Below are 27,199 nucleotides of genomic sequence, written 5' to 3' on the forward strand. Positions count from 1 at the left end.
ACTCTCTTGACGAGAGCACCAGAATTCTTTTGTGCCATTGTCAATAGCACTCTACTCCTTGGTGAGACAGTTTACTCTACACAACGAAGCAATCATCCCTGCTCAGTTTACATTTTTAAACATTTCAGTCTCCTGACCACTCAGTCATTTTTAGACCCTGGTTGGAGAAACACTATTAAAATAGACATTTGACAAACTTAGTGAGAGATTATTGGCCTACCTTAAAGTGCAAGGAATTGGTGAAAACCATGTGATATGAGTTAGTCTCTACTTTCTACTACCCACCCTCAGTTAAGCAGCCCACTAAGAAATCCATGTCTACAGGGATACACCTGAAAAATAATCATTTGGGCATATACTAAAGGACTGGACATATTCACACAACTAAATCTAGTGAGTTGGGGACGGGCGGGGGCAGGGAGAAGCTAAATGTGAGAAAAAGTGAGCAAAGACTCCTGAAGTGTATTTTTGTTTTTGAAAGGTAATCAAAAAATGAATTTAAAACTTACCATAATTTGACTGAACCATCCAGACTGCACCTTAAATTGATACTGACCAGTTCTCTGAACAGACCAGTTTAAGTTTCATGAGAAATATAACCAGATTTACAGCTCAGAGGACATCTCAACTTATGCTGAGGATATTAATCCAAATTAAATAAAGTTCCTGTTAAATGAATTGGGACAAACAGAACAATCACTTCCTTTTGAAACCACACTAAAAATTGAACAATAACGCAGGCATGACATAACATCAGGAAACCTAGCCCAGTCAGTGAGCTACACTTCCCTTCAAAACTACAGTATTTCAATTCCCTATCCGGCCACGTCAACATCTGACAACATTCATAGACTCAACTAGTTGAAATCGTAGGGAAAGCAGCAAAACAATTCAAATACCAGACCCCTGATTTACAAACATCTGACTTACAAATGTGATGTGATACAGGACCAATTTTAAACACCCAACATACAAAAATTTCCCATAATCACGCACAGCTTTACTGTCTTGCATTATGTCCTAACTTGCATAGACTTCAGAATTGAACCTGTTCATAACCCAGAGACTGCCTGTACTAGGTATGCAGGAAATTGCACAGCCACAGTTGGTTGAACACAGCTAAACACAATTCTTCATTCTTTCTGCTAATGACTATTCATTTCCTTCCCTTTATGAAATGATACAGTGTCACAGGTCTTTTGGTACTTTACCCAAAAAGACATTTTATATGTTCATTCCTAGTCATTAAATGTCAGGAATACACCTGCCAATGACAATGTAGTTAAGCCCAATCCCATTTTTAATTGATGATGCCACACCATCATGGTCAAGTTTTTTTAAAACAAAAAAAAGGGAGAGAGTCTGGGTGGAATGCTCTTTGGAGAGTTGGTGTGGACTTGTTGGGCTAAATGGCCAGTTTCCACACTATAGAAATTCTATTCTATGGACCTCTACAACAAAAATAAAAGCACAAAGCCATTTAGAGTTTGACTTGGAGGTCAATGAGTAACAAATGTTTACCACATCACTAGCCTCAAGTACTGATTCCAATTTCAGAGCCCAAACTCAGTCATAGATACAAATCCACAAGCTTGCTCCAAGTTTGGTTTGGACAAGGGCAGGAAATGCCTTTAGAGGACCACTGAAACAGTCAGCAGCAGATTCTGCAGCTCTTTTGTAAAATGGACACATGCACACAACACAGAAATACTGGCACGGAGTAAGAAATCCAGCTGTAGAACAGAATGGTTTTTGAATTGCTATATTAAGGAAATGGGAAATTATTTAAAAGCAACGACTGATTTAATTCTAGCAAAACATTGTCCAGACAGGAAGTGGAGGAGTGACAATCACTTCCTATAAGAGGATATTTCTCAAATAGAAGGGTCACAAGCTGGATGCCTAGCCAACATTCGGCCTCCAGAACACATAGGTCAACTTCAGCAGACCACAATAAGCCGGAAACTTACTGTCAATTTCATATTGGAATCCAACTAGTTAGCAACTCACTAGCTAAAACCACCAGCAGACGCCACTCACTTTTACATGCACTGGTTCTGCTCTCTCCAAATGCTCAGGAATTTTGTGTTTTGTTTGAAATACAGATTCTTGCATTATATTCATTTCACCTTCAGTTGTCTGACATTCCTCCAAAGTGAAATATGCATTGCAATAATTCGAACTTGATCTAAACTAACTTCACCTGAAGGCATGCACAGCAGGTTCTCACCTGAAGTGTGGCTGCATTCCTGAAAAGCTCAGCTTTAAGTGAAATGACAAGTGAAACATTTTTGGGTGAGAGAGACAGAGATGGGGACCAGGGTGAGGGAAGAGACAAACAGGAATGTACAGATTGTCCCACACTCAATGGAAACGCCATTTAACACATTCTGGATTGTGATTAGCATTCATTTTCCTGTTAATACCTTCGGTTTTACAAATTTGCAAACAATCACAAGATCACCTCCAATTCCATTTACTTCCAGCTTTGTCAATTACATGTGGAACCTTATCAAATGTTTTCTGTTAGCTCAGTTGCTCTCAAGCTATGAATAACAGAAGCCTGGAGGTTGATGCAGACCCTTGGAAAGTCTACTAAGTATTGTAAATAATGCAGGTTGAAAAAAGTAAGGAGAGAACAGCCAGAGATACATGTCATCCAAAAATGGCAGGCTGTCTCACTCAAAGGCATATTACAACACTTGACATGCAACACTTCTGTACTATATAGAATTTAAATGGGATACCCATGATTACTGAAATATTTGGAAGAGGACCAGTCATTCAAAATGTTCAGAAAATTGCTGATATATCCATGCAGACAATAATAATTAACACCTTATTAATGTCATACTCTAAACATAAAAATGGATGAGACAAGTGTGAGGTAGCCATCATAAATACATACTGAGAGGATTTGCATGAGTGTTAACCATTTTGATTACGATGATAGATCCCAGCAGCTTGCTCACATTTGTCACCGAGACCTTGAATAACTATTTTGCGTCAGTCTTCACAGTGGAAGATGTGTATAATATGCCAAAGAATGATTTTAAAAGGATACAATGTGAGGAGAGTACCTCAATTCAATTGTTATCATGAAAGGGGTAGTGTTGAGCAAAGCTGAGGGTCTAAAAAGGTAGGTAAGTCCCCCGGTCTGATTGAATGCACCCCAGGGTGCTGAAAGAAATGGTAGAAGTTATAGTAGACTGATGAGTGGTAATTTACTAAAATGCACTGGACTCCAGGCAGATCCCAGTGGAGTGGAAGACAGCAAATGTCACGCTACTGTTAATAAAAGAGTTAGGCAAAAGGCAGGTAAGTACAGATCAGTTAGCATAACATCTGTAGTCAGGATTTTGCTGGAGACTATTGAAGAAGAAAGAGTGAGACATCTGGGTGGAAAGGGTTCCATCAAGCAGACGCAGCATGGATTCAGGAAGGGAAGGTAGTGTTTGACAAACTTATTTGAGTTCTTTGAGGATGTAACAAACTGAGTGGATGGAGGGGAACAAGTGGATGTTGTATACTTGGATTTCTAGAAGGCATTCAAGAAGGTGCTGCATAAAAGACTCATCCATAAGAATTCATGGAGTTGCAGGGAACATACCAGCATGGATAGAGGACTGGTTAACCAACGAAAAGCATGGAGTTGGGATAAACAGGTGTTTCTCTGGTTGGAGATTAGTAGTGAGCGGGGTGCCAGAGGGGTCGATGTTGGGCCTGCAACTGTTTGTGATTATTATACATGTGGAAGAGGAGACCAAGTGTAATCCAAATTTGCTGATGACACTAAATTGATTGGAAAGGCAAACTGTGCAGAGGACGTGGAGGGTCTGCAGAGAGATTTAGGTAGGCTAAGCGAGTGGGCAAGGGTCTGATGGATGGAGTACCACGTTGGTAAATGTGAGGTTATCCACTTTCCAAGTGAAAAATATAGGTCAGAGTATTATTTAAATGGTGAAAGATTGCAGCATGCTGTTGTGCAGAGGGACTTAGGAGTGCTTGTACATGAATCGCTAAAAGTTGATTTGCAGGTGCACCAGGTAATCAGAAAGGCAAACAGATTATTGGCTTTCATTGCTATAGGGATTGAATTTATTCTGTTGCAATTGTATAAGGCATTGGTGAGACTGGTCATGGGGTACTGTGCTCAGTTCTGGTCTTACTTCAGGAAGGATATATTGGCTTTGAGGGCAGTGCAGAGGATGTTCACCAGGTTGATTTCGGAGATGAGGGGGTTACCCTATGAAGAGAGGTTGAACCACCTGGGATTGTACTCACTAGAATTTAACAGAATGAGGGGGAATCTTACAGAATCATAAAATTAAAAAAGGGATAGATAAAATAGAGGCAAGCAAGTTGTTTCTGCTGGTGAGTAAGACTAGAATTAAAGGACATTGCCTCAAGATTACAGGGTGTAGATTTAGGACAGATTAGGAGGAACTGCTTTTCCCAGAGAACAATGAATCTATGGAATTGTCTGCCCAAGGAAGCAGTAGAGACAGCTTCATTAAATATACTAAAGACACAGTTGGATGGGTTTGTGTGGGGTAGGGGAATGAAGGGTTCATGGGGACAATGCAGGTAGGAGGAGCTGAGACAATGGATGGATCAGCCATGATCTAATGAATGGTGGAGCCAGCTTGTTGGGCCAAATGGCCTACTCCTGCTTCTATTACTATGAAACTATTAGATCTGAAGCTGTCCAGATTACAATAAACATCAGTAATTACGATGAACTGCTCCAGATGCAGAGATGTTTAGGCCAACAGCCTCATGTTGTCAATACACAGCCAGTTAATTCAAGACTACATTGTCGGTTAAAGTAGGCTAAGTAGCATTCTTGCATCAGACCATGCAACTCCCTCTGCCTTGGTCAATGAAAAAGACTTCCTTTCCTAATAGGTCAAGACTTGTGCATGGACTGACCATGTAAGTACAGTGGCAACCTGTGTACAAGAGACAAGGAATACTGCAGCAAGTAACTCACCATATCTGACTCCCAAAGCCTGCCCACCACCAGCAAGCACAAGTTAAGAGTGCGATGGATTTCTCCCCGCTTACCTAGATGAGTGCAGCTTCACACCATCCAGGACAAAGCAACCTGTCCAATTGACACCTCATCAAATATTCAAATGCACTCCGTAGCAGCAGCATGTACTACCTACAAGAAACACTGCAGAAATTCTCTAAAAGTTTCACTGAAACTCTCAGCTACTTCCACTGGAAGGACAAATTCAACAGATTGTTTTCTCACACATCACCTGTGTGTTTCCCTTCAAGCCAATCATCCTGACTTGGAAAGATATTGCTTTTCCTTCACTATCGCAGGATCAAAACTCGAATTCCTTCACTAATGGCACTGTTAGTCTACTTACAGCACATGGATTGCAGCACCAATCTCACCACCACCTTCCCACAGTCAACTAGGGACAAGCAATATAATCTGGCCAGCCAGTGAAACCCACGCCCCATGAGTGAATTTAAAAATGAAACCTCATAGTACATACGAAGCGCGTTCTGGTTTCATGAGCTTCAGCACCAGATTTCATAACTAGGCTCCTGAGCAATAACAATAAAAGGAATCATAATCAACACATCCACCATAAACACAATGTAATCACAAAGTTCCAGGCAGATTCAAACAATCTTTTCCAAAGAACTTTTAGAACAGTGCCCTCTGGTTCTCATTCCTTTGAGCAGAAACAGTTTTGCCTCATCTACTTGTCTCCAGACACATCATCTTGTAAATCTCTATCACACCTCAATGCAGCTTTTCCTTCCAAAGAAAACAATCCCAACTTCTTCAATCCAATCTCATCACTGGAGCCATTCTTGTGCACAACCTGTGCACTTTTGTCAATACATCCACACTCTTATTAAAGTGTGGCACCCAGAACTGTTCACAATACTCCAGTTGACCTCTGACTGGTGTCTCATAAGCTTAGCTTGACTTCCCTGCACTTGTACTCCAGGTCCTTATTCCTGGTAGCTTTGCCTTAATGTGTAATGTGCCACCTCTGAGCACGCTATCTACATACTTCCATGAATCAGAACTGACTCTAGCTACTGCTCCAACTCAAACCCAGAGCTCAGGTTTGTACAACCAGTGGTACTTCCTGCACATGAGCTTATCTAGGTCACAAGAAACGTCTACAATTCCCCAAATGAAACAAGATGCACACTTACCCTGGCTTTGTTGTCGTGCCACACTTTAATCATACACTTAAATTACTTTATAGTTAACAGTAGATGTGTATCGGTAAAATAAACTGCAGATTAGTAGCAAGTAGAAATTCCTTGCCCTACTGTCAAATCAACTCCTTGCCCCTTGTATAAATAAATGCTCTTATCCTGTACTCCAACATTTATACTTTTCAAAATTACAAAAGTTGACATTTTATTGAGGTCACTTTGATGCTACACAATACCAAGTATTAGAGCCGTAACCCTAGCTTCCTCTTGTGCTGCCAAACAAGATCCAGTCACGAGGTTAGTTTGGCAAGTTCTTTGTTTTTAATATCACTAAATGATTTTCTGAACAGTTCTTACCAAAGACGGAAGGTAACTTGCAGCAAGGTTCTCTGGATGATCATCCAGAAAGGCCATTAGTTGATCCTTTACTTTGAGGAGGAATACCGATTCGATTATTCCCAATACTGAGGGTTATTGTCTCAAGAGGTAAACAGAATATGAAACCTACCTCGACCCACAAGATATGTTAGTTATGAACACCCAGCGAAGAAGCCATGAAATATTTTGAATTTTAAACAGTTCATAAATATGCTGACATATTCTACCCAGATTTAGAATATCAGTGGTCTCTTCATTTAATAAAGCCTTGATTGGGCTACATTTATTGTCATCTCCAACCCAGTTGTTAGTGATGACCAATGGTTGCTGTCTTTGGCCAAAATGAACTCAAAGCTTCATTCTTACCTATAAAAAAGGTGCTGGGGGCAGTTTGATCTGCAAAGTGTGTTTCTAATACACTGGTTGTCTTAGGGTCATGTCTGAGCCAGAGCGCCACACCCAGAACTACTCCTCCTGCAAGCTGGAGAAAGAAAACATAACATTAAACATTGACTTAAGTAATTCTCTTCATTTATCATAACCTTTCATCTGTAGCATTCGGAATCCAATCTAAGACTTTTTTAAAAAAAATGTTATTTCACCCAATACTATTTTAATATATATTCTATTGACAGCAGCACAGTTAGTGCTGCTAAGATTCCCATTCCTACTTTAACAGTAAAAGGCATATGATTTTTATTCATGCAAATTAATTTTCGCCTTGAACCTTTAAAACATGTCACTCACTGTCATTAATCTCTGACAATCTGCGAGCTTTAATGAACCAAAGTTTGGTCGACACTAGACTATTAATGCAAGTAGCATCACAACTCCTCAAAGTTGTAATGATTTTCATGGGATCCTATACAAGCGGCTGGTTGATGTGAATTCCCACTGCAGAACCAGCTGATTTGAAGACGACAATCTTCAATGTGCAAAAATATTGACTGCCTATTTAATAGTTTATCCAATTGTTACTATTAAAATCAAGGATGCCACATTATAAATAACAGCATGTTCACATCTAGGTGCACCAACTACAGAACCCTCCACTGTCGCATTCAAATCTATGATCCATAATGCTTAAAACTCCGATCAGTATGTCCAATTAGTCACTGTCATGGCAGAGATCAACAATTTTCCCATCTTCCCTGCAATTAAGGATCAAGCCCATCTTCATCAGTTATGGTATAACCTTGTAAAGAGCAACTTAAAGACCATTTCAATCTCAATGGGAACATAGAGAAAACTTCTTACCTAAGCAAACTTCAGGGAAAGGTTTGACCCAATGGGAGATCAGTCTTAACTTTAACTGGCCTTTTCCTTTAAAATCTCTCTACTTCAGGCATAACGTACTGTAGTAACTGCTTTTGAACCTCCCTTTCAATTCTTGTCAGCATCAAATGATGTATGACCCCTGTGTTTGTGGCCTGCGTGAAATCAATATAAAGTGCATTGCACCCCATTGTTTTCAAGAACTGTAGAACACCACACAGATTGTGTCTTCCAATCTAGATACTTTTAAAACGTAAACTTGATATCTAACAATGACTACTTTTCAATTTACTTCAAATCTCTAAAGTCTCACTGTCGCTCTTTAAAATAAATCATGCATGTTCACCTGGATGGAGAAGACATCTATAAGGACTAAAATTCACTCCAACGTTAGAGGAAAGCAACCAACTAGACCTTAAGATCTGAGAGCCAGCATAGATGTGGACCAATGTTAACAACTTATTTCCAAATCTGCAGAACAAAGTTACCATAGAATAACAAATATTTTCATTAGTATCAAGTCAGTTACAAAGTCTACCAGACAATACATTTAATCTGAGTGCAGAGCCAATTTATTAATGGTATATTTCAAAGTGACATTTTTTAAAACTTAAATTTCACTATGAACCCAACTGGAATTACTTCAAATTTAATTTACAAACACCTTAAGTCTGAAGGAGGTTATAGACAGTCAGTCAATCTCGGTCTGAACTAAAAACGTAGGTTTAAAAAAAACGGAATTGAAAGCACTGTCTCTAAACTACATGAAAGTCCCTGCCCACCGGACAGAATGCAAAATACCTAAAACTGAAAAAAATCAAATTGTAAGCATCAACTTCAGAAAGGCAACCCTTTTGCATTAATGCTAGAGTTAGTCAGTAACCATTCAACAGCATAAAAGATAACATTAGAGAGAAGAAATAAATTTTGTAACAGTTGGAATTACATGCTGCAAATTCAGGCCCTTACAGAACTGTCTTAAAACTGTTCTAAACACATCCCATCAGAAAGGCTACATTCATTTTGTTGATTCTGGCTGCATTCGAAGACCAGACTCAGTAGTGAAAATAACCAGAGGGCAGAGCGATCAGTGAATTAGAAGTGTTTACACATCACCTATAAACTAAAATAAAAGTTGTCAGCATCATAAAAAGAGCTGCCAACTGAAAAACAACTTCTGCTACAAATAAAGCGTAGAATCAAAACTAGAGTTTCAGACACACCTAATATTTCTTTACTGTATTAGAGAAATCAATCAACCTCAAACATTTAAATAAAGTGTTCTACGGAAGTAAATGTACAATGTCAGAAGCATATTTCTAAAGGGGAGTGGGGTCAGAATCAGATGGGCAGCTTGGAAACAGACCCTTCAGTCCAACCCGTCCATGCCGACCAGATATCCCAACCCAATCTAGTCCCACCTGCCAGTACATGTCCCATATCCCTCCAAACCCTTCCTATTCATATACCCATCCAAATGTCTCAAATGTTGCAATTGTACCAGCCTCCACCGGATCCTCTGGCAACTCATTTCACACACGTACCACCCTCTGCGTGAAAAAGTTTTTGCCCCTTAGGTCTCTTTTATTTCTTTCCCCTCTCACCCTAAACCTATGCCCTCTAGTTCTGGACTCCCCAACCCCAGGGAAAAGACTTTGCCTATTTATCCTATCCATGCACCTCAATTTTGTAAACCTCTATAAGGTCACCCCTCAGCCTCCGACGCTCCAGGGAAAACAGCCCCACAGCCTGTTCAGCCTCTCCCTGTAGCTCAGATCCTCCAACCCTAGCAACATCCTTGTAAATCTTTTCTGAACCCTTTCAAGTTTCACAACATCTTTCCAATAGGAAGGAGACCAGAATTGCACACAATATCCCAACAGAGCCTAACCAATGTCCTGTACAGCTGCAACATGATCTCCCAACTCCTGTACTCAATACTCTGACCAATAAAGGAAAGCATACCAAACGCCTTCTTCACTATCCTATCTACTTGCGACTCCACTTTCAAGGAGCTATGAACCTGCACTCCAAGGTCTCTTTGTTCAGCAACACTCCCTAGGACCTTACCATTAAGTGTATAAGTCCTGCTAAGATTTGCTTTCCCAAACTGCAGCACCTCGCATTTATCTGAATTAAACTCCATCTGCCACTTAGCCCATTTGGTCCAGATCCTGTTGTAATCTGAGGTAACCCTCTTCGCTGTCCACTACACCTCCAATTTTGGCGTCATCTGCAAACTTACTAACTGTACCCCTTATGCTCGCATCCAAATCATTTATATAAATGATGAAAAGCAGAGAACCCAGCACTGATCCTTGAGGCCTCCAGTCTGAAAAACAACCCTCCATCACCCTCTGTCTTCTAACTCTGAGCCAGTTCTGTATCCAAATGGCTAGTTCTCCCTGTATTCCATGAGATCTAACCTTGCTAATCAGTCTCTCATGGGGAAACTTGCCGAACGCCTTACTGAAGTCCATATAGATCACATCTACTGCTCTGCCCTCAATCTTCTTTGTTACTTCTTCAAAAAACTCAGTCAAGTTTGTGAGACACGGTTTCCCACGCACAAAGCCATGTTGATGGTGGCTTTGAAAGTGTTTCAGGGGTCATGTGTCCTGGAAAAACTAATCAATCATTGTTTTGCTGAATAATTTATTAACAAGTTTAGCCTGACATTGGGAACATTACATTGGAAAAATAAGTTCCTGCATTCTCATGCTGACTCAGTTGGTAAAGTAAGTGTTCAATGAGGTACTGAACCAAGTATGACAAAAATAATCTAGGTTCAATTGTTATTTTGATAGAAGAGTGATAGAACAGCTAATAAGGTCAGCCCCCCAATCATTACTTGTGTGAAGAATGAAAACATTCAAGAAAACACAACCACACAAGAGTTTGAAAAACAAATGCCTAAAATACTCAGTAGGTCACAGGGCATCTCTGGAGAGAAACAGTTAATATTTCAGGTCAGATGATCTTCCATCAGATCATCTAAGTGATGAGTATTTCCAGTATTACCTGTTATTTCAGATTTCCAGCACATGCAACATATGCCCTTGCATTCTGGCTGAGGAGAAAGGATGCAAAAGGAAGCATAAAAATAACAAACTCAAACCCATAAGTACACCCTTACAGCAAAGCAAGAATACTTTCAAAGGATGGTTAAAAGGAGTTAACTACACCATCCCCAATACACAGGGATAGAAGAGGCCCCCAGCCCTGCACAGAATTCCTGGACCAGCATCTACAGTTGCTAACATTTCCATAACCCTTCCAACAGGGAGAATTTAGCTAACTGTAGAACACATTACATATGGCCAAATTGGCTGGGTTTAGCCATCAGGGAAGCACCCATATCACAAAATCAATTTGTCAAATTCTGTACCCTGGTATATTATTTCTTCATAAATATTTAATAAAAACAGATAACTGATTCAGAAAGTGAAGAGAAATTAAAGGGGCTGCTTCCGTTTAGAATGGGAAATGTGTCTGGCTCCAGGGTATCTGTAAACTCCACTTCCTTTGTTGCTTATGGAGAGAAAATATAAATAACTTCAAGCAGCAACATGTGGCACACCGGAAATTGCTCACTCATATGAACTAGTACAAATGCTGTTTGCTACAAAAAAACAGCTGGCTTTGAAAAAGAGCCTAGTTAAGCAGTCCAGAGACTGAGGGATGCACTGATGTTGAATAAATACTTGGATCATTTATTCCAATCTTGGAAAAACAATGAGGGAGAACCAAATAAACTAAGACAAACATTCTCCTCCAGAGACTCCCCCTCACAGTGCAGCCACCAGCAGTTCACAAAGGTAGATGCATTGGCCTTGGCTCATTTGGTAGCACTCTTGCCTCAGACCAGAAGGTTATGGGCTCAAATCTCAAAGATTTGAACACAGAATTTGATGCACTGGATGAAACACATGGAACTGAGGACCGCCACATGCCTTCTGGTGGATCTGAAAGATCAAGAGAGTGTGGTGCTGGAAAAGCACAGGTCAGGCTGCACCAGAGGAGCAAAAGGGGGAAAAAAACGTCATTTCGGGCAAAGGCCCTTCATCAAAGGACCTTCAGGAAAGGTCTAAAGAACCCATGCCACAACTTCACAGGTGATGAACAAATGAGTTATCTACAGTGTCCCAGCAAACATTTGACCCATATCATAATGACAAAACACAGATCATTGCATTGCTATCCATAGGAGCTTGCTGCACATAAGAGCTGCCAAATTGTAGAGTTATGGTCATAGGGATAGAAAGTTCACTGTAGCGGAGAGCCAGAGTCCAGGTGACAGACAGCATTGCCAGCTCATTCTCAACATTCAGGACATGTTCTCTGGCTCAATGACTGGAGAAGTTGCAAGTGGGATGGGACAGAGCCAGCCATAGTTCACTTGGTGAGAAAGGAGAGACACATCCAAAGTGAGATACTGGCCCAGTATATATTCTCAGGAAATCTGGAGGCAGTGGGAGAACTCCACGCAGAGGGGAAGATGCACTTTTTGGTTCACAGTTTGTAAGCAATTTATGCTTTTTAAACAAAAAATTAAAGTCGGGGAGAAAGAGATGGCGTTGCAATCACGATAGTATATTCTTGGAATAGACACCATTTTCAGAGGCAAGAATACACAGTCTTTAAGGCTATATTGCCTGCCCGGTGCCATGGCTCAGAATCTCACATGCGGGCAGCAGAAAAACTTGGAATGGGAGGGGAACGATCTAGTTGCTGTGGTCTACATAGGTATCAAAGACATAGGTAGAAAGAGAAAAGGGATTCAGCTCAGGAAATACACATAGCTAGGAGCTAAAATTATAAAGCAGCTTACCAAAAGATAATTTCCACATTACTGAGTCATGAGCAAATTGGTACAGGGTCAACAAAATTAGAAAAGGTAAACACATGGCTCAAAGATTGATGCAGGACAAACAGGTTTGAGTTCGTGAGACACTGACCCCAATACTGGGGAAGGAGGGAGCTGTCCTGATCAGGCTCCACCTGAAACATGCTAGGGCCACAGTTCTGGTCAACTGCATAACCAGGGCTATTGTTAGAGCATTACACTAAATGGTGAGTGGTTAGTCCAATTGCATGGAAAATTATGGAAAAAGTGAGGGGGAGCTCAGCAAAGGTTATCAAAGTTTGCTGAACAAGTAATAAGATATCAATTATGGAATGACTCAAAAACCCGACTTCAGGCACAGCAGATAAAAGGGACAACTATGAGAAAGGTGGGGGGGCAGCAGTCAAAGGACTACAGGTGTTGTACACAGTATACAAAACACAATAAATGAGTTAGTAGCACAGGTTAAAACTGGCAGGTATGATGCGGCTGCAAGGGGTTTCACTAAATAGCCAAGGATACACATCCTAATAGAAGAACAAGCAGATGAGCAAAGAGAGTAGGGCTGTCCTGAAAGAAATTACATTAAATCAATAGCACGAGTGTTGAAAGGTGTAGAATCTGTGGGTAACAAAAGCAAAAATGACCCTAATGGGAGTTATGTACAGGCATCCAAGCAAACGTCAGGATAGAAGGAAGAAAATAAATGAGATAGAAAAAGCATTTAGGAAAGGCACTGCAATAATCAAGGACTTCTATATGTAGGCAGGCTGGGAGCAGATCCCAACAAAAAGAATTTGTGGAATGTCAACCAGATGTTTTTGGAGCAGCTTGTGCTAGAGCCCACTAAGAAACAGGCCATTTTGGAGATGATGTGTAAAAGGGCAAACTTGATTAGGGATTAGAATTAGAATCCCTACAGTGTGGAAATAGGTCCTTTGGCCCAACAAGTCCACACCAACCCTCTGAAGAGAAACCTATCCAGACCCATTCCCCTATCCTATAGTTACCCCTGACTAATGCACCTAACCTACATATCACTGAACCCTAAGGGCAATTTAGCATAGCCAATTCACCTAACCTGCACATCTTTGGATTGTGGGAGGAAATTGGAGCACCTGGAGACACCACGCCACCCCACTGTTAAGGTGAAGAAACGACTAGGGAACAGTGACCATAATATGACAGAATGCACCCTGCAGTTTGAGTGGGAAAAGCTGAAATCAGATGCAAGGGTACTACAATTGAGTAAAGGTAACCACAAAGACATGGAGGAGCAGCTGGCCAGAGTTAACTGGAAGCAGAGCCTAGCTCTGAAGACAATGAAGCAGCAATGGCAGGTATTTCGAGTGGCACAGAAGTTCATCCAAAAAAGGAAGAAACAATATAAAGGGAGGACATGACTACCAAGGGAGGTCAGGGACATGACAGCAATAAGCAAGCATAAAACTTGATGATTACTGGGAAGCCTTTACAAACCAGAGGACACTAACAAAACAATAAGGAGATGAAATGAGTGTGAGCTAGCCAGTAATATAAAAAAAGGTTTTACAAGACACACACACAGTCAGAAGCAAGAGTGGAAACCAGACCACTGGAAAATTAGGCATGAGAAATAACAATGGGAAACAAAGAAATGGTAGGGGAACTAAGTAATGTACTTTACATCAGTATTCATGGAAAACACCAGCAACATACCAGAACTTCAAGACAGTCAGGTGCAGAGGTGAGTGCAGTGGCCATCACTAAGGGCCTGGTGCTGGGGAAGCTGCAAAGTCTGAAGGTGGATAAAATCACCCAAACCAAACTGACTGCACCCCAGAGTCCTGAAGGAGATAGCCGAGGAGACTGGAGGCATTGGTAGACTGCAAAAGAGCTAACGCAACAGCATTTTATCAAGGAAGGAGACAGAAAATGGGAAAATATGGGCCAGTTAGCCTGTAGTTTGTAAGATTTTAAGAGTCCATCATTAAGGATGAGATTGCAGAGTACTTGGAAGTGTACGATTAAAATAGGACTGAGTCAGCACGGCTTTGTCAACAGGAGTTTCACGTCTGACAAATCTCTTAGAATTCTTTGTAGGTGGTAATCAGCAAGTTAGATAAAGGCGTGCCAGTGGTCACAATATATTTGTATTCCCAGAAGGTCTTTTAAGAGGTGCCACATACAAGGCTGCTGAATAAGTTTAAGTGTTATGGACAAGGCACTGGCATGAATAGAGAATTGGCTGACTTATCGATGGCAGGAGTGGGGACCAAAGGGTCTTTTTCAGGATGACAGTGGATGACTAGTGGAGTTTCACAGGGGTCAGTGTTGGAACCACAACTATTCACATTTTACATTAACAATTTGGATGAAGGAACTGAGGACATTATTACGTTTGCAGATGACAAAGATAGGGAGAGGGACAGGTAATGTTGAGGACGTGGGGAGGCTGCAGAAAGAGTTGGACATGCTCAGAGTGGGCAAAGTAGTGGCAGATGGAATATAATGTGAGAAAGTATGAGGTGGTGCACTTTGGGAGGAATAACAGAGGCACAGACTACTTTCTAAATGGGGAAAGGCTTCAGAAATCTGAAGCAGTGACTTGGGAGACTAGTTCAAGATTCTCAAAGTTAACATGCAGGTTCAGTTGTCAGTTAGGGAGACAAATGCAATGTTAGCATTCATTTCACAAAGGCTAGAATACAAGAGAAGAGATGGCTGAGGCGGTATAAGGCCCTGGTCAGACTGCATTCAGAATATTGAACAGTTTTGGGCCCCATATTGAAAGGATGATGTGCTGGCTTTGGAGACAGACAGACAAGGGGAAAGAGAGCCGGGGGGGGGGGGAAAGAGAGCCGGGGGGGGGGGGGAAAGAGAGCCGGGGGGGGGGGGGGGGAAAGAGAGCCGGGGGGGGGGGGGGGGGAAAAGAGAGCCGGGGGGGGGGGGGGGGGGAAAAGAGAGCCGGGGGGGGGGGGGGGGGAAAAGAGAGCCGGGGGGGGGGGGGGGGAAAGAGAGCCGGGGGGGGGGGGGGGGGAAGAGAGCCGGGGGGGGGGGGGGGAAAGAGAGCCGGGGGGGGGGGGGGGGAAAAGAGAGCCGGGGGGGGGGGAAAGAGAGCCGGGGGGGGGGGGGAAAGAGAGCCGGGGGGGGGGGGGGGGGGAAAGAGAGCCGGGGGGGGGGGGGAAAGAGAGCCGGGGGGGGGGGGGGGAAAAGAGAGCCGGGGGGGGGGGAAAGAGAGCCGGGGGGGGGGGGGAAAGAGAGCCGGGGGGGGGGGGGGAGAAGAGAGCCGGGGGGGGGGGGGAGAAGAGAGCCGGGGGGGGGGGGGAGAAGAGAGCCGGGGGGGGGGGGGGAGAAGAGAGCCGGGGGGGGGGGGGGGGGAAAGAGAGCCGGGGGGGGGGGGGGGGGGGAAAGAGAGCCGGGGGGGGGGGGGGGGAAAGAGAGCCGGGGGGGGGGGGGGGGGAAAGAGAGCCGGGGGGGGGAAAGGGCTTGTGAAGGGGTGGGGGGGGGGGGGCGCGTGGTGGGTATATTGACCGTCAAAAGCTACATAATGCTGAGATACCAGAATCCAGTGGGCACAGAGAAAGCATTTCCATTGGTAGGAGAGACTTGGACACAAGATTACAACCTCAGTGAAGGGATAACCCTTCAGAACTGAGATGTGGAGGAATTTCTTCAGCCAGAAAATGGTGAATTTGTGCATTTCCACAAAGGGGTCAGTTGACAAGTAGGATCAGACGATGTAGAATCTCTGTGGATAGAACTGAGAAACTGCAAAGGTATTAATACCATAGCTGGAGTAATGTACAGGCCTCAAAATAGCAGTCAGGAGCTGGGGCGCAAGAGACATCAGGAGATAGAAAAGATGTGAAGGAAAGGTCAAGTTACAATGATCATGGGGGATTTCAATAAGCAGGCAGACTGGGAAAAATCAGGTTGGTAGTGGATTGCAAGAAAGTGGAATGTCTATGAGATGGCTTTTTGGAGCAGCTTGCAATGGAGCCCACTAGGGAACAGGCAATGCTGTATTTAGTGAGAGATTTCTGAATACTTAGAAGTATTAGAAGTAAGACAGGGCAAAGTCAGAATGGTTTCATCAAGGGACATCCTGCCTGACAAATCTGCTAGAATTCTTTGAGGAAGTATTGAGCAGGTTAGACAAGGGAGAACCTATGGATGTTTTCCATCTGTGCTTCAAGGAGACATTTGAAAAGGTGCTGCACAGGAGGCGGAGTAAGAGCCCACAGTGTCAGATGCAAGGTGTTAGCATGGATAGAGGCTTGGCTGTCTGGCAGAAAGCAGAGCGTGTGGGTTTCCTCCCACAGTCCAAAGATATGCAGGTCAGGTGAATTGGCCATGCTAAATTGCCCAGTGTTAGGTGCAATAGTCAGAGGGAAAGGGGTTTGGGTGGGTAACTCTTCGGAGGGTCAGTGTGGACTTGTTGAGCTGAAGGGCCTGTTTCCACACTCTAGGGGATCTAATCTAATCTAAAAAGGGCCCTTCTCAGGATTGTAGCCAGTGACAACTGGTGTTCCGCAAGGCTCAATGTTGGAACCACATTGTGGCCTGTTCAATATACATTAACGACCATTCTCCTGAATCTCCTCTGAACACACTTCAGGACTAGTACATTCTGGCTAAGTTTGCAGATGGTACAAAGATAGGTAGAGGGACAGTAGCCTCGAGGAGGCAGGGAAGCTGCAGAAGGATTTGGACAGGTTAAGAGAGTGGTCTCTCAAGAAAGTGGCAGCAGATAGAGTATAACTTCAGAAAGTGGGAGGCCATGCACTATGGCAGGAAGGAGAGAGACATGGACTATTTTCTAAATGAAAAGAAAAATCTGAAGTCTGAAATGCAAAGATACTTGGGAGTTCTAGTCCAGGATTCTCAAGGTAAACTTGCAGTTAAGTCAGTAGTTAGAAAGGCGAACACAATGACAGTGTTTAGTTTGAAAGGACTTGAATATAAAAAACAGGAATATACTTCTGAGGCTCTGGTCAGACCACATTTGAAGTATTGTGCAGAGTTTTGGGCCTCATATCTCAAGAAGAATGTACTAGCCCTGAAGTGTGTTCAGAAGAGATTCAGGAGAATGGTCTCAGGAATGAAAAGCTTAACATGAGGAATATTTGAGGACTCTAGGTTTATAATCAATGGGAGTTTAAAAATATGAGGGAGGATCTACGTGAAACATACAGAATATTGAATGGCCTGGACGGAGTAGATATTAGGATGAATATTTCCATTGGTAGGAGAGACTGGGGCCTTTGGGCACAGCCTTAGAGTAAAGGGAAGACCTTTTAGAATGGAGGTAAGGAGAAACTTCTTCAGCCAGGGAGTGGTGAATCTATGGAATTCATTGCCACAAAAGCTGTGGAGGTTAGGTCATTGAGTTTACAACTGAGGTAGGTTCTTGACTATCAGGGTTATGGGGAAAAAGCAGGAGAATGGAGCGGAGAAACTTATCAACCATGATTGAATGATAGAGCAGACTTGATGAACTAAGTGGCCTAATTTCTGCTGTTATGTCCTATTCTTTTATGGCTGTGCAGCCAAGTCATTGAGCGCCTTTAAGACAGATACATTCTTGATTAAATCAAGATGATTAAGGGGAGAATTGGATTGAAAACGAATCAGTTATGATCGAATGGTGCAAACATAACTGGCCAAATGGCCTAATTCTGTTCCTATAATCTTATATAAAACTATAGAGGGGTTCGGCAAGATGTACGAACAGTTAAGGGCTAAATTAAAAAGAGCCTCTAAAAGATAATAATCACTTAATTGTTACCTGAGCCCCACAAAAATTGGCATAGGGTAAGTAAGATTAGAAAGCTGAATGTAGAGTCCAAAGACTGGTTTAGGACAAATAGGTTTCAGATTATAGGACACCAGCATGAGGAAAGTGGGAGGCTATATTGATGTGACAGCAAACACCCAGACTATGCTGGAACTAGTGGAGAATGTCATGTTGGAAAAGCACAGCAAGTCAGGCAGCATCCGAGGAGCAGAAGAATCAACATTTCGGACATAGGCCCTTCATCAGGATCTCCAGCATCTGCAGTCCTCAATTACTCCTATTCTGGAACTAGTGTTCTGGTTAGTTAAATAACTTGGGCAACAGAAAGGACTTTAAGCTAATTGACTGCCTATAGCATTTGTAACAAGGGGGTGAATTGTTAGCATGGATGTGTTGGGGATCCAAGTGTTCCAGCCAATTTGTAGATATCTTGTTGTGCAATCAAGGAGATTCGGGAACAATAAACCTAACTTGTAGACTTACTGTTGTAGCCAGAACTCCCAACTTGCAACTCTCCACAGTTATCAGCCAAACCCAAGAGATACTGGGATGGAGAGACTAAAGCATTTTAACGTTATCAGCCAAAGGAATGTTTAGGGGGCTGAATAAATTATGGTTGGGACAGAAAAGTGGGGATTTACCTGCAGTTCCTATGTAAAGATCTTATCATATGTCAAACAGGAAGTTTATTTTAAACATCATGTTTGCAGTGGACAAACCCTACATTTTGTTCTTTGTAAGATCCTAAACACAGAACCATGACAGTGAGGGAGAATGAATGCGAATTGAAACCATGTACAAATGGAGAAAAATATGACTAGATGGCATCAGAGGCATGGCTGAAAGGTGACCAATGTTGGCACTTGAATGTTGAAGGATATTAACAGGAATGACAGAAAGATGGAAAGGGACTGGTACAACTCTTAACTAAGGTTGACATTAATTCAGTATTGAGAGAGTAATTTAATTTGAAAGATCATGATATAAAATCAGTTTGGGTAAGAGATAGGAAGCACTAAAGACAAGGGTCACGAGGAAATAGTCTACAGGTCTCCTACCAGGTCAAAGTGTGGAGATATAAGATATTACCACAATAATAATAGTTGATTTTCATAGTAAGATTTGGGGACAGTTTGTTATAGAAGAATATTTCACAGTCAAATAGGAAATGATATCCTAAACTAGGCAAGGCATACAAACATGATTAACCAATAACCTCATTGTGAAGGAGCCTCTCTAACTGACAGTAATCATCTGACAAATTCATGTCCAGAGAGAGAAGTATGGATCCATGACTAGTTATAAACCTAAATACAGGTAAAAATGAGGGCATGAATGCAGAACTTGCTGAGGTGAACTGAGAAACTAGGCCAAGAGGTAGGATAGTAGACTTGCAGTGGTAGATCTTTAAGTTGATATTTATAACTATGAAAACCTATCCCAGTGAGAAAGAAAATGTTCTTCGATAAGGTCACATCTGTGGACAAATAGGGAAATTAAAGGCTATATTAAATTTAAAACAAAAACACTACAAATCAGCAAAGTTCAGTGACAGTCAGAGGGCTGGGCAGTCCTAGAGTAATAAAGAGACAGGAGGCAGTCTGAGAAAGCTGGCTCCTAGAGGATCTTCCTGTTTCAAAATCACAATTATGTGAAAGGAAAAGAGCAACTAAAGCTAAAGGTTTATAGCAAGAAATTACTAAAATAAACATCACCAGAGAAAAGCTAGGAAAACTATTGGACTTAAAAGCTAACAAGTCCTCAAGGCCAGATGGCCTTCATCATCAGGCCTTAAAAGAGTCAATGGCACAGATGGTAGATACATTCACTCATCTTCCAAAACATCTAGAAGGGTTCCATGGCATCACAAAATAACCACTGTTACATCTTTATTCAAGAAGAGGGTAGCAAGGTTGGAAAGGATTGGGGGGGGGGGGGCGGGGAGAAGAGGTGGGGGGGTGGAGGGGTCTGGGCGGTGGGAGGCGTTGGACAGGGTTTGGGGAGCAGCGTTGGGGGCAGGCGGAGCCTCGCGCACGCGCGCCCATTATGCGGCTGCTCGTCTCCTGAACAAGGAGCAGACTTAATAAAAAAACTCCGAGCCCCAGAGGAAAGACATTGAATTGATTAACCAAATAATCCGAATGAAATAGTGCCCGCCCATCTCATTTGGATAATCGAGGTTGTCCTATATCTAGTTGGAAAGATGTAATGAATGGTGCTCCACAGGCAGGGTCTTTTTTTTTTTTTTTTACAGTTTGTAAAACTGACTTCGAGGAAGGGACTAAAGGTAACATTGTTGATGACAAATATGAGCAGGAAAACAGGGTGTGAAAAGGATATAGGGAGGCTAAAACAAAAGATAAGAGAAAGTGAGGACTGCAGATGCTAGAGATCAGAATAGAGAGCATGCTGCTGGAAAAACAGCAGGTCAGGCAGCATCTGAAGAATTCCTAAAGGACTTATGCCCAAAATGTTGATTCTTCTGCTCCTCGTATGCTGCCTGACCTGCTATGTTTTGCCAGCACCACACACTATTATAAAAAGATATAGACAGGTTAAGTGAGTGAGTAAACATCTGCCAAATAAGTACACTGTGGGGAAGGACAAAAAGCATATGAAAATATTAAAAGGTTGCAGAGAGATCTAGGTGTCTTAGTATGTTAATCACACAAGATTTCATGCAGGTACAATAAGCAATTGGCAAATCAAATAGAACATTACCATTTACAACTAGGGAAACTGAACATCCAAGTAGGACAGCTGTGCTTCATTTACACAGAACACTAGTCAGACCACATCTGAAAGTGTGTACAGTACTGATTTCCTCATCTAAGGATGCATTGCAATGTTTGGTATTATTTGGACAATTCAGAGAAGGTTTAATACCTGGAATATGATGGTATGAGGGAAGCTTGGATAGACTAGGCTTGCACACACAAGTGTGCAGAGCAAGAAATGAATTGATTGAAACAAAAAAAGAGATCCAGAGGCATCTTGAGAGAAAACATCTTCTCTACATCCAACTTATGAGAATCTTAAATTTAGGAGTCACTGTTCAAAAATTAGGCATCATCCTTTCATGAAAGAGATAAGGAGAACTTTCTTAGCTGACCAAGAGTCTTTGGAATTCTCTTCTCTAAAAGATGGTGAAGTAGAGTCCACATTTCTTTTTAATGATTAAAAAACAGACAGCTAGAAAGAATGATAAACAAGGTTGATCAGTGGTGGGCAAAAATGTGGAAACATCAGATTAGCTGACATCTTAATCAATGACAGAACAACCTCAAGGGACTAAGTAGCATACCCCCACTTCAAATGGTCTTGTTTGTAGGAGTGGGCTGAAAAGGTTCACACACAATATTACGCACCACTCGAGACCATTAACAGGAGGTACCTTAGATACAGTCAAGGCATTCCCACAAGGCATTGCCAGAGTCCCTTGGCTCCTGAGATAGAGTGAGATAAAGTAGGAAGGTGAGGGGTCATGACAGATATCAGGAGCCAGACTAAACAGAATACATTCAAAGTGAAAGCGAAAGCAGAAGTGAGAGTGTCAAGAGACAGGTTGATAAAAGAATACAAAAGAATACACACACAAAGTAGTCAAATAAAAAGTAGAGGTATGAAATCAACCAGGGACAAAAAAGGAAATTTATTTAAGAGGCAAAGAATACATGCACGTGTCTGTAACAAGGAAGCCACAGTTATAATAACAGGCAGAGATACTGAAAGGGCTAAATTAAAAATCAGTAAAGAGATCTTAGAGAGCCTGTCTGCACTGAAAGTTGACTAATCACTAGGGCCAGATGGGGTGTACTAGAGAATGTATAAAATAAATGAATGTGGACGTTGTGTCAATATTGGTCATTGTTTTCAATTCTTTGATACAGCAGTGATGCTAGAGGACTGGAGAATTAATATTACACACAGTTCAAAAAGGGTGCAAGCAGAAATCCAGCAACCATAGGCTGGTCAGTTTGACCTCAATAACGGTCATGTGTTTAGAAATAATAATCCAGGATAAAACTCATGAAGGGCTTATGCCCAAAACGTCAATCCTGCTCCTCAGATGCTGCCTGACCTGCGCATTTCCAGCACCACACTTTTCAACTCCACTTCTTCCAAGATAAAACTAACAACTGTAGATCACTTAAGAAAAGCTGACATGGATAAAGGAAAATGTATAATTTGATAATTTTTTGATGAAGTAACAGAAGGTACACAAGGGCAATACTGTTCATGTACAGTTTATGTTCAAATTAAATAAAATGGGACAATGCCAACAATATTGACTGAAGGACAGGAAACAAATAAGACTGCTCAGTTGCTGTTCAAATCAGAAGACATATTAGGGCTCCCTATATTTACTGAGTACCTGGCATAATTTTAAACTTAATAACAAATTTGAAGTAATCAAAAGCCCATAGTCTGGTCATAGCATCAGCAAAAATAGGGAATTTAACAGAAATACACGATAATGTTAATAGAAAGAATGGGAAGCTGTCAAAAAGTGCACAAACCTCAAGTAAAGGAACACAGAAACCTACAAGCATGAGTGCAAAACTTATAGATCGTGACAAAGCAAGTTTGTATTAGAAATTTTCAAAAGGGAGAGTTCTAGATATGAGAAAAAACTACTCTCACTGGCAGAAGGGTCAAGAATCAGTGGAAACCTATTTAAAATGATTAAATAAGACCTCCTTGTTATTTTGCCAATCTTGAAAATGGTGGCGGCACCTTTTAAGAGAACTGGATTAAGCACCTGAAAAAGAAAACATACAACCTACAAGATCAAGGGGAATTTCTGCACAGAGCCAAATACACAGGGCAATTTCCTACTGTCATGTAACAAATCACTCCAACCGCTGCCTCCCTACACTATTCCAATGAAACACCTCACCTTTCCACCAGACCCTTTAGAGTTCTTACAACCCTGGTCACCTGGAAATATGGGGCAGAGGCTATGATTCTGCCAAGTCCCATTTGCAGCTTCTCTAAAACCATTTTTTCTTTATGTACTTGTCCCATTACCATCTGTGTGTGCTCGGCACTGTCAATCCCCCTTGTCACCCAACCCCTCCTGCCTTCCACTCCTAACATTTCCTGCCTTTGTACTGGCTTAAAATCCATTCACAACTCAACTTTTTTCCAGTTCAGATGAAAAATCTTCATTCTCCACCAATTCTATCAGAGTTGCTCAGTATTTCCATTATTCTGTTTTTATTATATGGCATAGAAAGTACATGGGCAAAGTTAAAATAAAAAGTCACAATACTAGGCATCAGTTGTACAACATTTTGATCTTTTCCCATAAATTCTGTGTCCTACAATCCTGCCCCACTGGCTAACTGATGAAGGAGCAGTGCGCCAGAAGCTTGTACTTCCAAATAAAGCTGTTGGACTATAACCTGGTGTTGTGTGGTCTTTAACTTTGTCCACCCCACCCCAACACCAGCACCGCCACATCACAGTTAATGTGGAAAACCCCCGCTGGCTTTGTCAGAGGAAGTTTTCTGTAAAGGGATGTTATTAGCCAAGGCAGACAGAGTCCTGAATAAGAGATACCATGCAAAGCACTGCTAATCTAGGGTAGATAAAGTCAGCCAATGGCACATTTTCCCCAAACTATCCACTGATTCCTGCATAAGGCAATATTCCACAGGAGGATAGGGTTTGACATGACAGTAAATTTCCCTCCCTAACACCAGGTCAGTTACTTAGCTAGTCAATATTCACACTAAACTCAAATCTACCACAACATCGAATTATTTGCATTACAAATCTTTTTGGATGATTTCTGAATTTTTAAACTTTTCTCCCTTTAACTTTGGTACCAGGTTTCAAACCTGCTCAAAATGAGCGAGTGCCTGCAATGAAATGAATTCATAATGTCTACGTTCAGTTCCCAAAGCATAAAACTAATATTGAGATTATTAAAATGCTGGCTTTCTGAATACAGTATCTTCAAGGAGGAATCAACCGGCTTCTGGACTGAGGCAGAGGTTGTGCCAGATAGCTAGTAAGTAACTGGACCAGATAACTGCCTGGACCTCGTTTCAATTCCAGGAAGTGAATAGGAGTTTTCCAAAAGGCTTTCCTCCTGTTAACAGTGAGTTCTTACCATCTTTCTTCACCTCAGATTCCAAGGAAGCTCCAGGGCAATTTAGCGACAATGCCACAGCCATGAGCATGGGACAGGTTTGATAGACTATCCAGCTTTTAAATATCAAGTAATGTGTTCTTATTCCACTTCCAATATAACCACTAGAAGCTTCACTTCCTTAATTCCCCTTACACATTCACCTAGGAAGCAAAACCAATTGGATAATTGAAATGCGGTTGCATGTGGATAGACCACACAAACCAAGACGAACCAACTCAGTAGGAGATCAGTTAGACCGTACACAGGAAACTAAAGAAGCAATCTTTAACTAACTGAATTTCACAGCAAATCAGTTTTGGGAATATGAAATTCAATGGTCGAATGCAAAATTAGGAAGCAGTTAACAACGAAGCCGAATGGCTGTCCAGGCAGATGAATGCAACAGAGCTGAAAATGTGTTGCTGGAAAAGCGCAGGTCAGGCAGCAACCAAAGAGCAGGAGAATCGACGTTTCGGGCATGAGCCTTTCTATTCCTGAAGAAGGGCTCATGCCCGAAATGTCGATTCTCCTGTTCCTTGGATGCTGCCTGACCTGCTGCGCTTTTCCAGCAACACATTTTTCAGCTCTGAGCGCCAGCATCTGCAGTCCTCACTTTCTCCTAGATAAATGCAACAACCAATTTGCACACAGGAAGTGCTTAAAAATGGCATAAAAAACACATACAACGAAGTGGACTTGGGGCTTGACAGGAAGCAAGCAGAAGGTAGGGCTACGGAAAGATGGGGGGGGGGGGGGGGGGAGGGAAGAAGGGGAAGAGATAGCGGAGGTGGTGAGCTGTCAGAGTGAACACTCCCAGCAGCCGGAGAATAACGGTACAGTCTCGAGGAGGTGACTCGCCTCTTGTGGCTCGAGGTACCGCCCAACACATCGGCGCGAGGCTGCCCGGGGGGAACCACCGGCTGAGCGAGCACCCACCCCCTCCAGCTAGCGACACCGGCTCGCTCCCTCACATTCACCCATCCCCATCCCCATCCCCATCCCCAGAGTCGCCTTGGCCACTTACCCAGAAAAGGAAATTGAAGACGAATAGCAAGTACTTGATGCATTTCATACAGCCTTCCACCCCCATTGCTCCGGTCGGTATTCACACTCGAGACGCTACCCTTCAGACGACGACTGCAAAGAGCGCGGCCGCTCGCAGCAACTGAGTGACTCCAGGCAAGCCCCGCCTTCCCGCCACGGCCCAGCCAATCACAGCGGAGACCGGCCCAGCCCACCCAACCACCGCGCGGTCTGACACCACCCAGCAAATCATTACACAACGTGGACGGTATCAGCCAATTAAAGCACAGTCCCGCCCCACCCTGACCACTCCCAGCCAATAAAGGGAAAGCCCCATCCCACTCATCCAATCACAGCATGGGTTTGGGGAAGGGCAGCAGAGTGAGCGCACTGACAGCCAGCGCATAGCCCACTCCGATCTCGGAGAGCGCGTTAAACCAATCCCCGTAGAGAGTGAGTGTGGGCTCCCGTGGGAGCAAAGACCGGTCCAACTCAAGCAGATTCATGATAGAAGGAGGCTCATTCTGGGGCTGGGAGATAATCAGATGGTTCGTTTCAGCGGGTCATGTTTTTGTGACAATTGTTTCCAGACGCTGTGACTAAAATGATCCGGGAATTTCCCAAATACTCCCGTTACCTGAAACTAATCCCGTGCGTAATAGGTTCCTCATGTATCAGTTGTGGCTGCCCATCATCGATTTTATTCTTAATTACTCTGCCACTTTGAAGAACGAAGTTAAAAATCACACAACACCAGGTTATAGTCCAACAGGTTTAATTGGAAGCACACTAGCTTTCGGAGCGACGCTCCTTCATCAGGTGATTGTGGAAGGCTCGATCGTAACAGAATTTATAGCAAAAATTTGCAGTGTGATGTAACTGAAATTATACATTGAAAAATTGATTGTCTGTTAAGCCTTTCATCTGTTAGAATACAGTGATAGTTTCATTTCTTTCATGTGTAAATCACAAAACCCTTTTTTTTAAAGTTGCATTCTCGGGTTAGCTGTTAACAATGGTGATAGCTAGACAATGTGTTGAAGGTGTTAGCCCCCTGTGTTCTCTGTCTATGACCTGATGTTTAGATTGATTCTAATCAAAAAAGTGAGAGAACAGAGTTTTACATAAATTCATGCAATTTTTGAGCTCTGAGTTCTACATGAATGTATGCAGTTTTTGAGCAAAGTGCAATGTAACTCTGCAAGTACAAATTCACCACACAAAATATATGTGTGCATGTGGGTCTTTGTCTGTGTGTGTGTCTGTCTGGGGTGGGGGTTGTGAGTGTGAGAAAGTGTGTGTGTGTGTGTAGTGAGTGCAGAGTGTCTTAAGTCTGTGAGGGGGTGTATGTGTGGGAGTGTGTGTGCGTCTGTGTGTATGTGAGAGAGAGAGAGAGAGAGTGTGTGTGTGTGTGTGTAGTGCAATGGTGATCACCAGTAATGTGACATGAACCCAAGGTCCCGGTTGAGGCCCTCCCTATGGGTACCGAACTTAGCTATCAGCCTCTGCTCGGCCACTTTCCTCTGCTGCCTGTCCCAAAGTCCACCTTGGAGGATGG

At 42.5% G+C, this 27,199-nt stretch overlaps 1 protein-coding gene across 1 annotated transcript in view; it reads right to left on the reverse strand.

Moving 5' to 3' along the window:
- Positions 1-25,810, reverse strand: part of cd81a (CD81 molecule a) — a 72,411-nt gene extending 46,601 nt beyond the window's left edge. The window contains exons 1-2 of the mRNA XM_072592072.1: positions 25,643-25,810; positions 6,943-7,057 (exon numbers count right to left, since the gene is read on the reverse strand). Of these exons, the coding sequence (XP_072448173.1) occupies positions 6,943-7,057; positions 25,643-25,708 (181 nt within the window). The 5' untranslated portion in view covers positions 25,709-25,810. The remainder of the gene's footprint in view (positions 1-6,942; positions 7,058-25,642) is intronic.
- Between the last annotated feature and the right edge of the window lie 1,389 nt (positions 25,811-27,199).

The sequence above is a fragment of the Chiloscyllium punctatum genome, chromosome 22 (genome assembly GCF_047496795.1).
Source record: "Chiloscyllium punctatum isolate Juve2018m chromosome 22, sChiPun1.3, whole genome shotgun sequence".
NCBI classification, from domain to species: domain Eukaryota; kingdom Metazoa; phylum Chordata; class Chondrichthyes; order Orectolobiformes; family Hemiscylliidae; genus Chiloscyllium; species Chiloscyllium punctatum.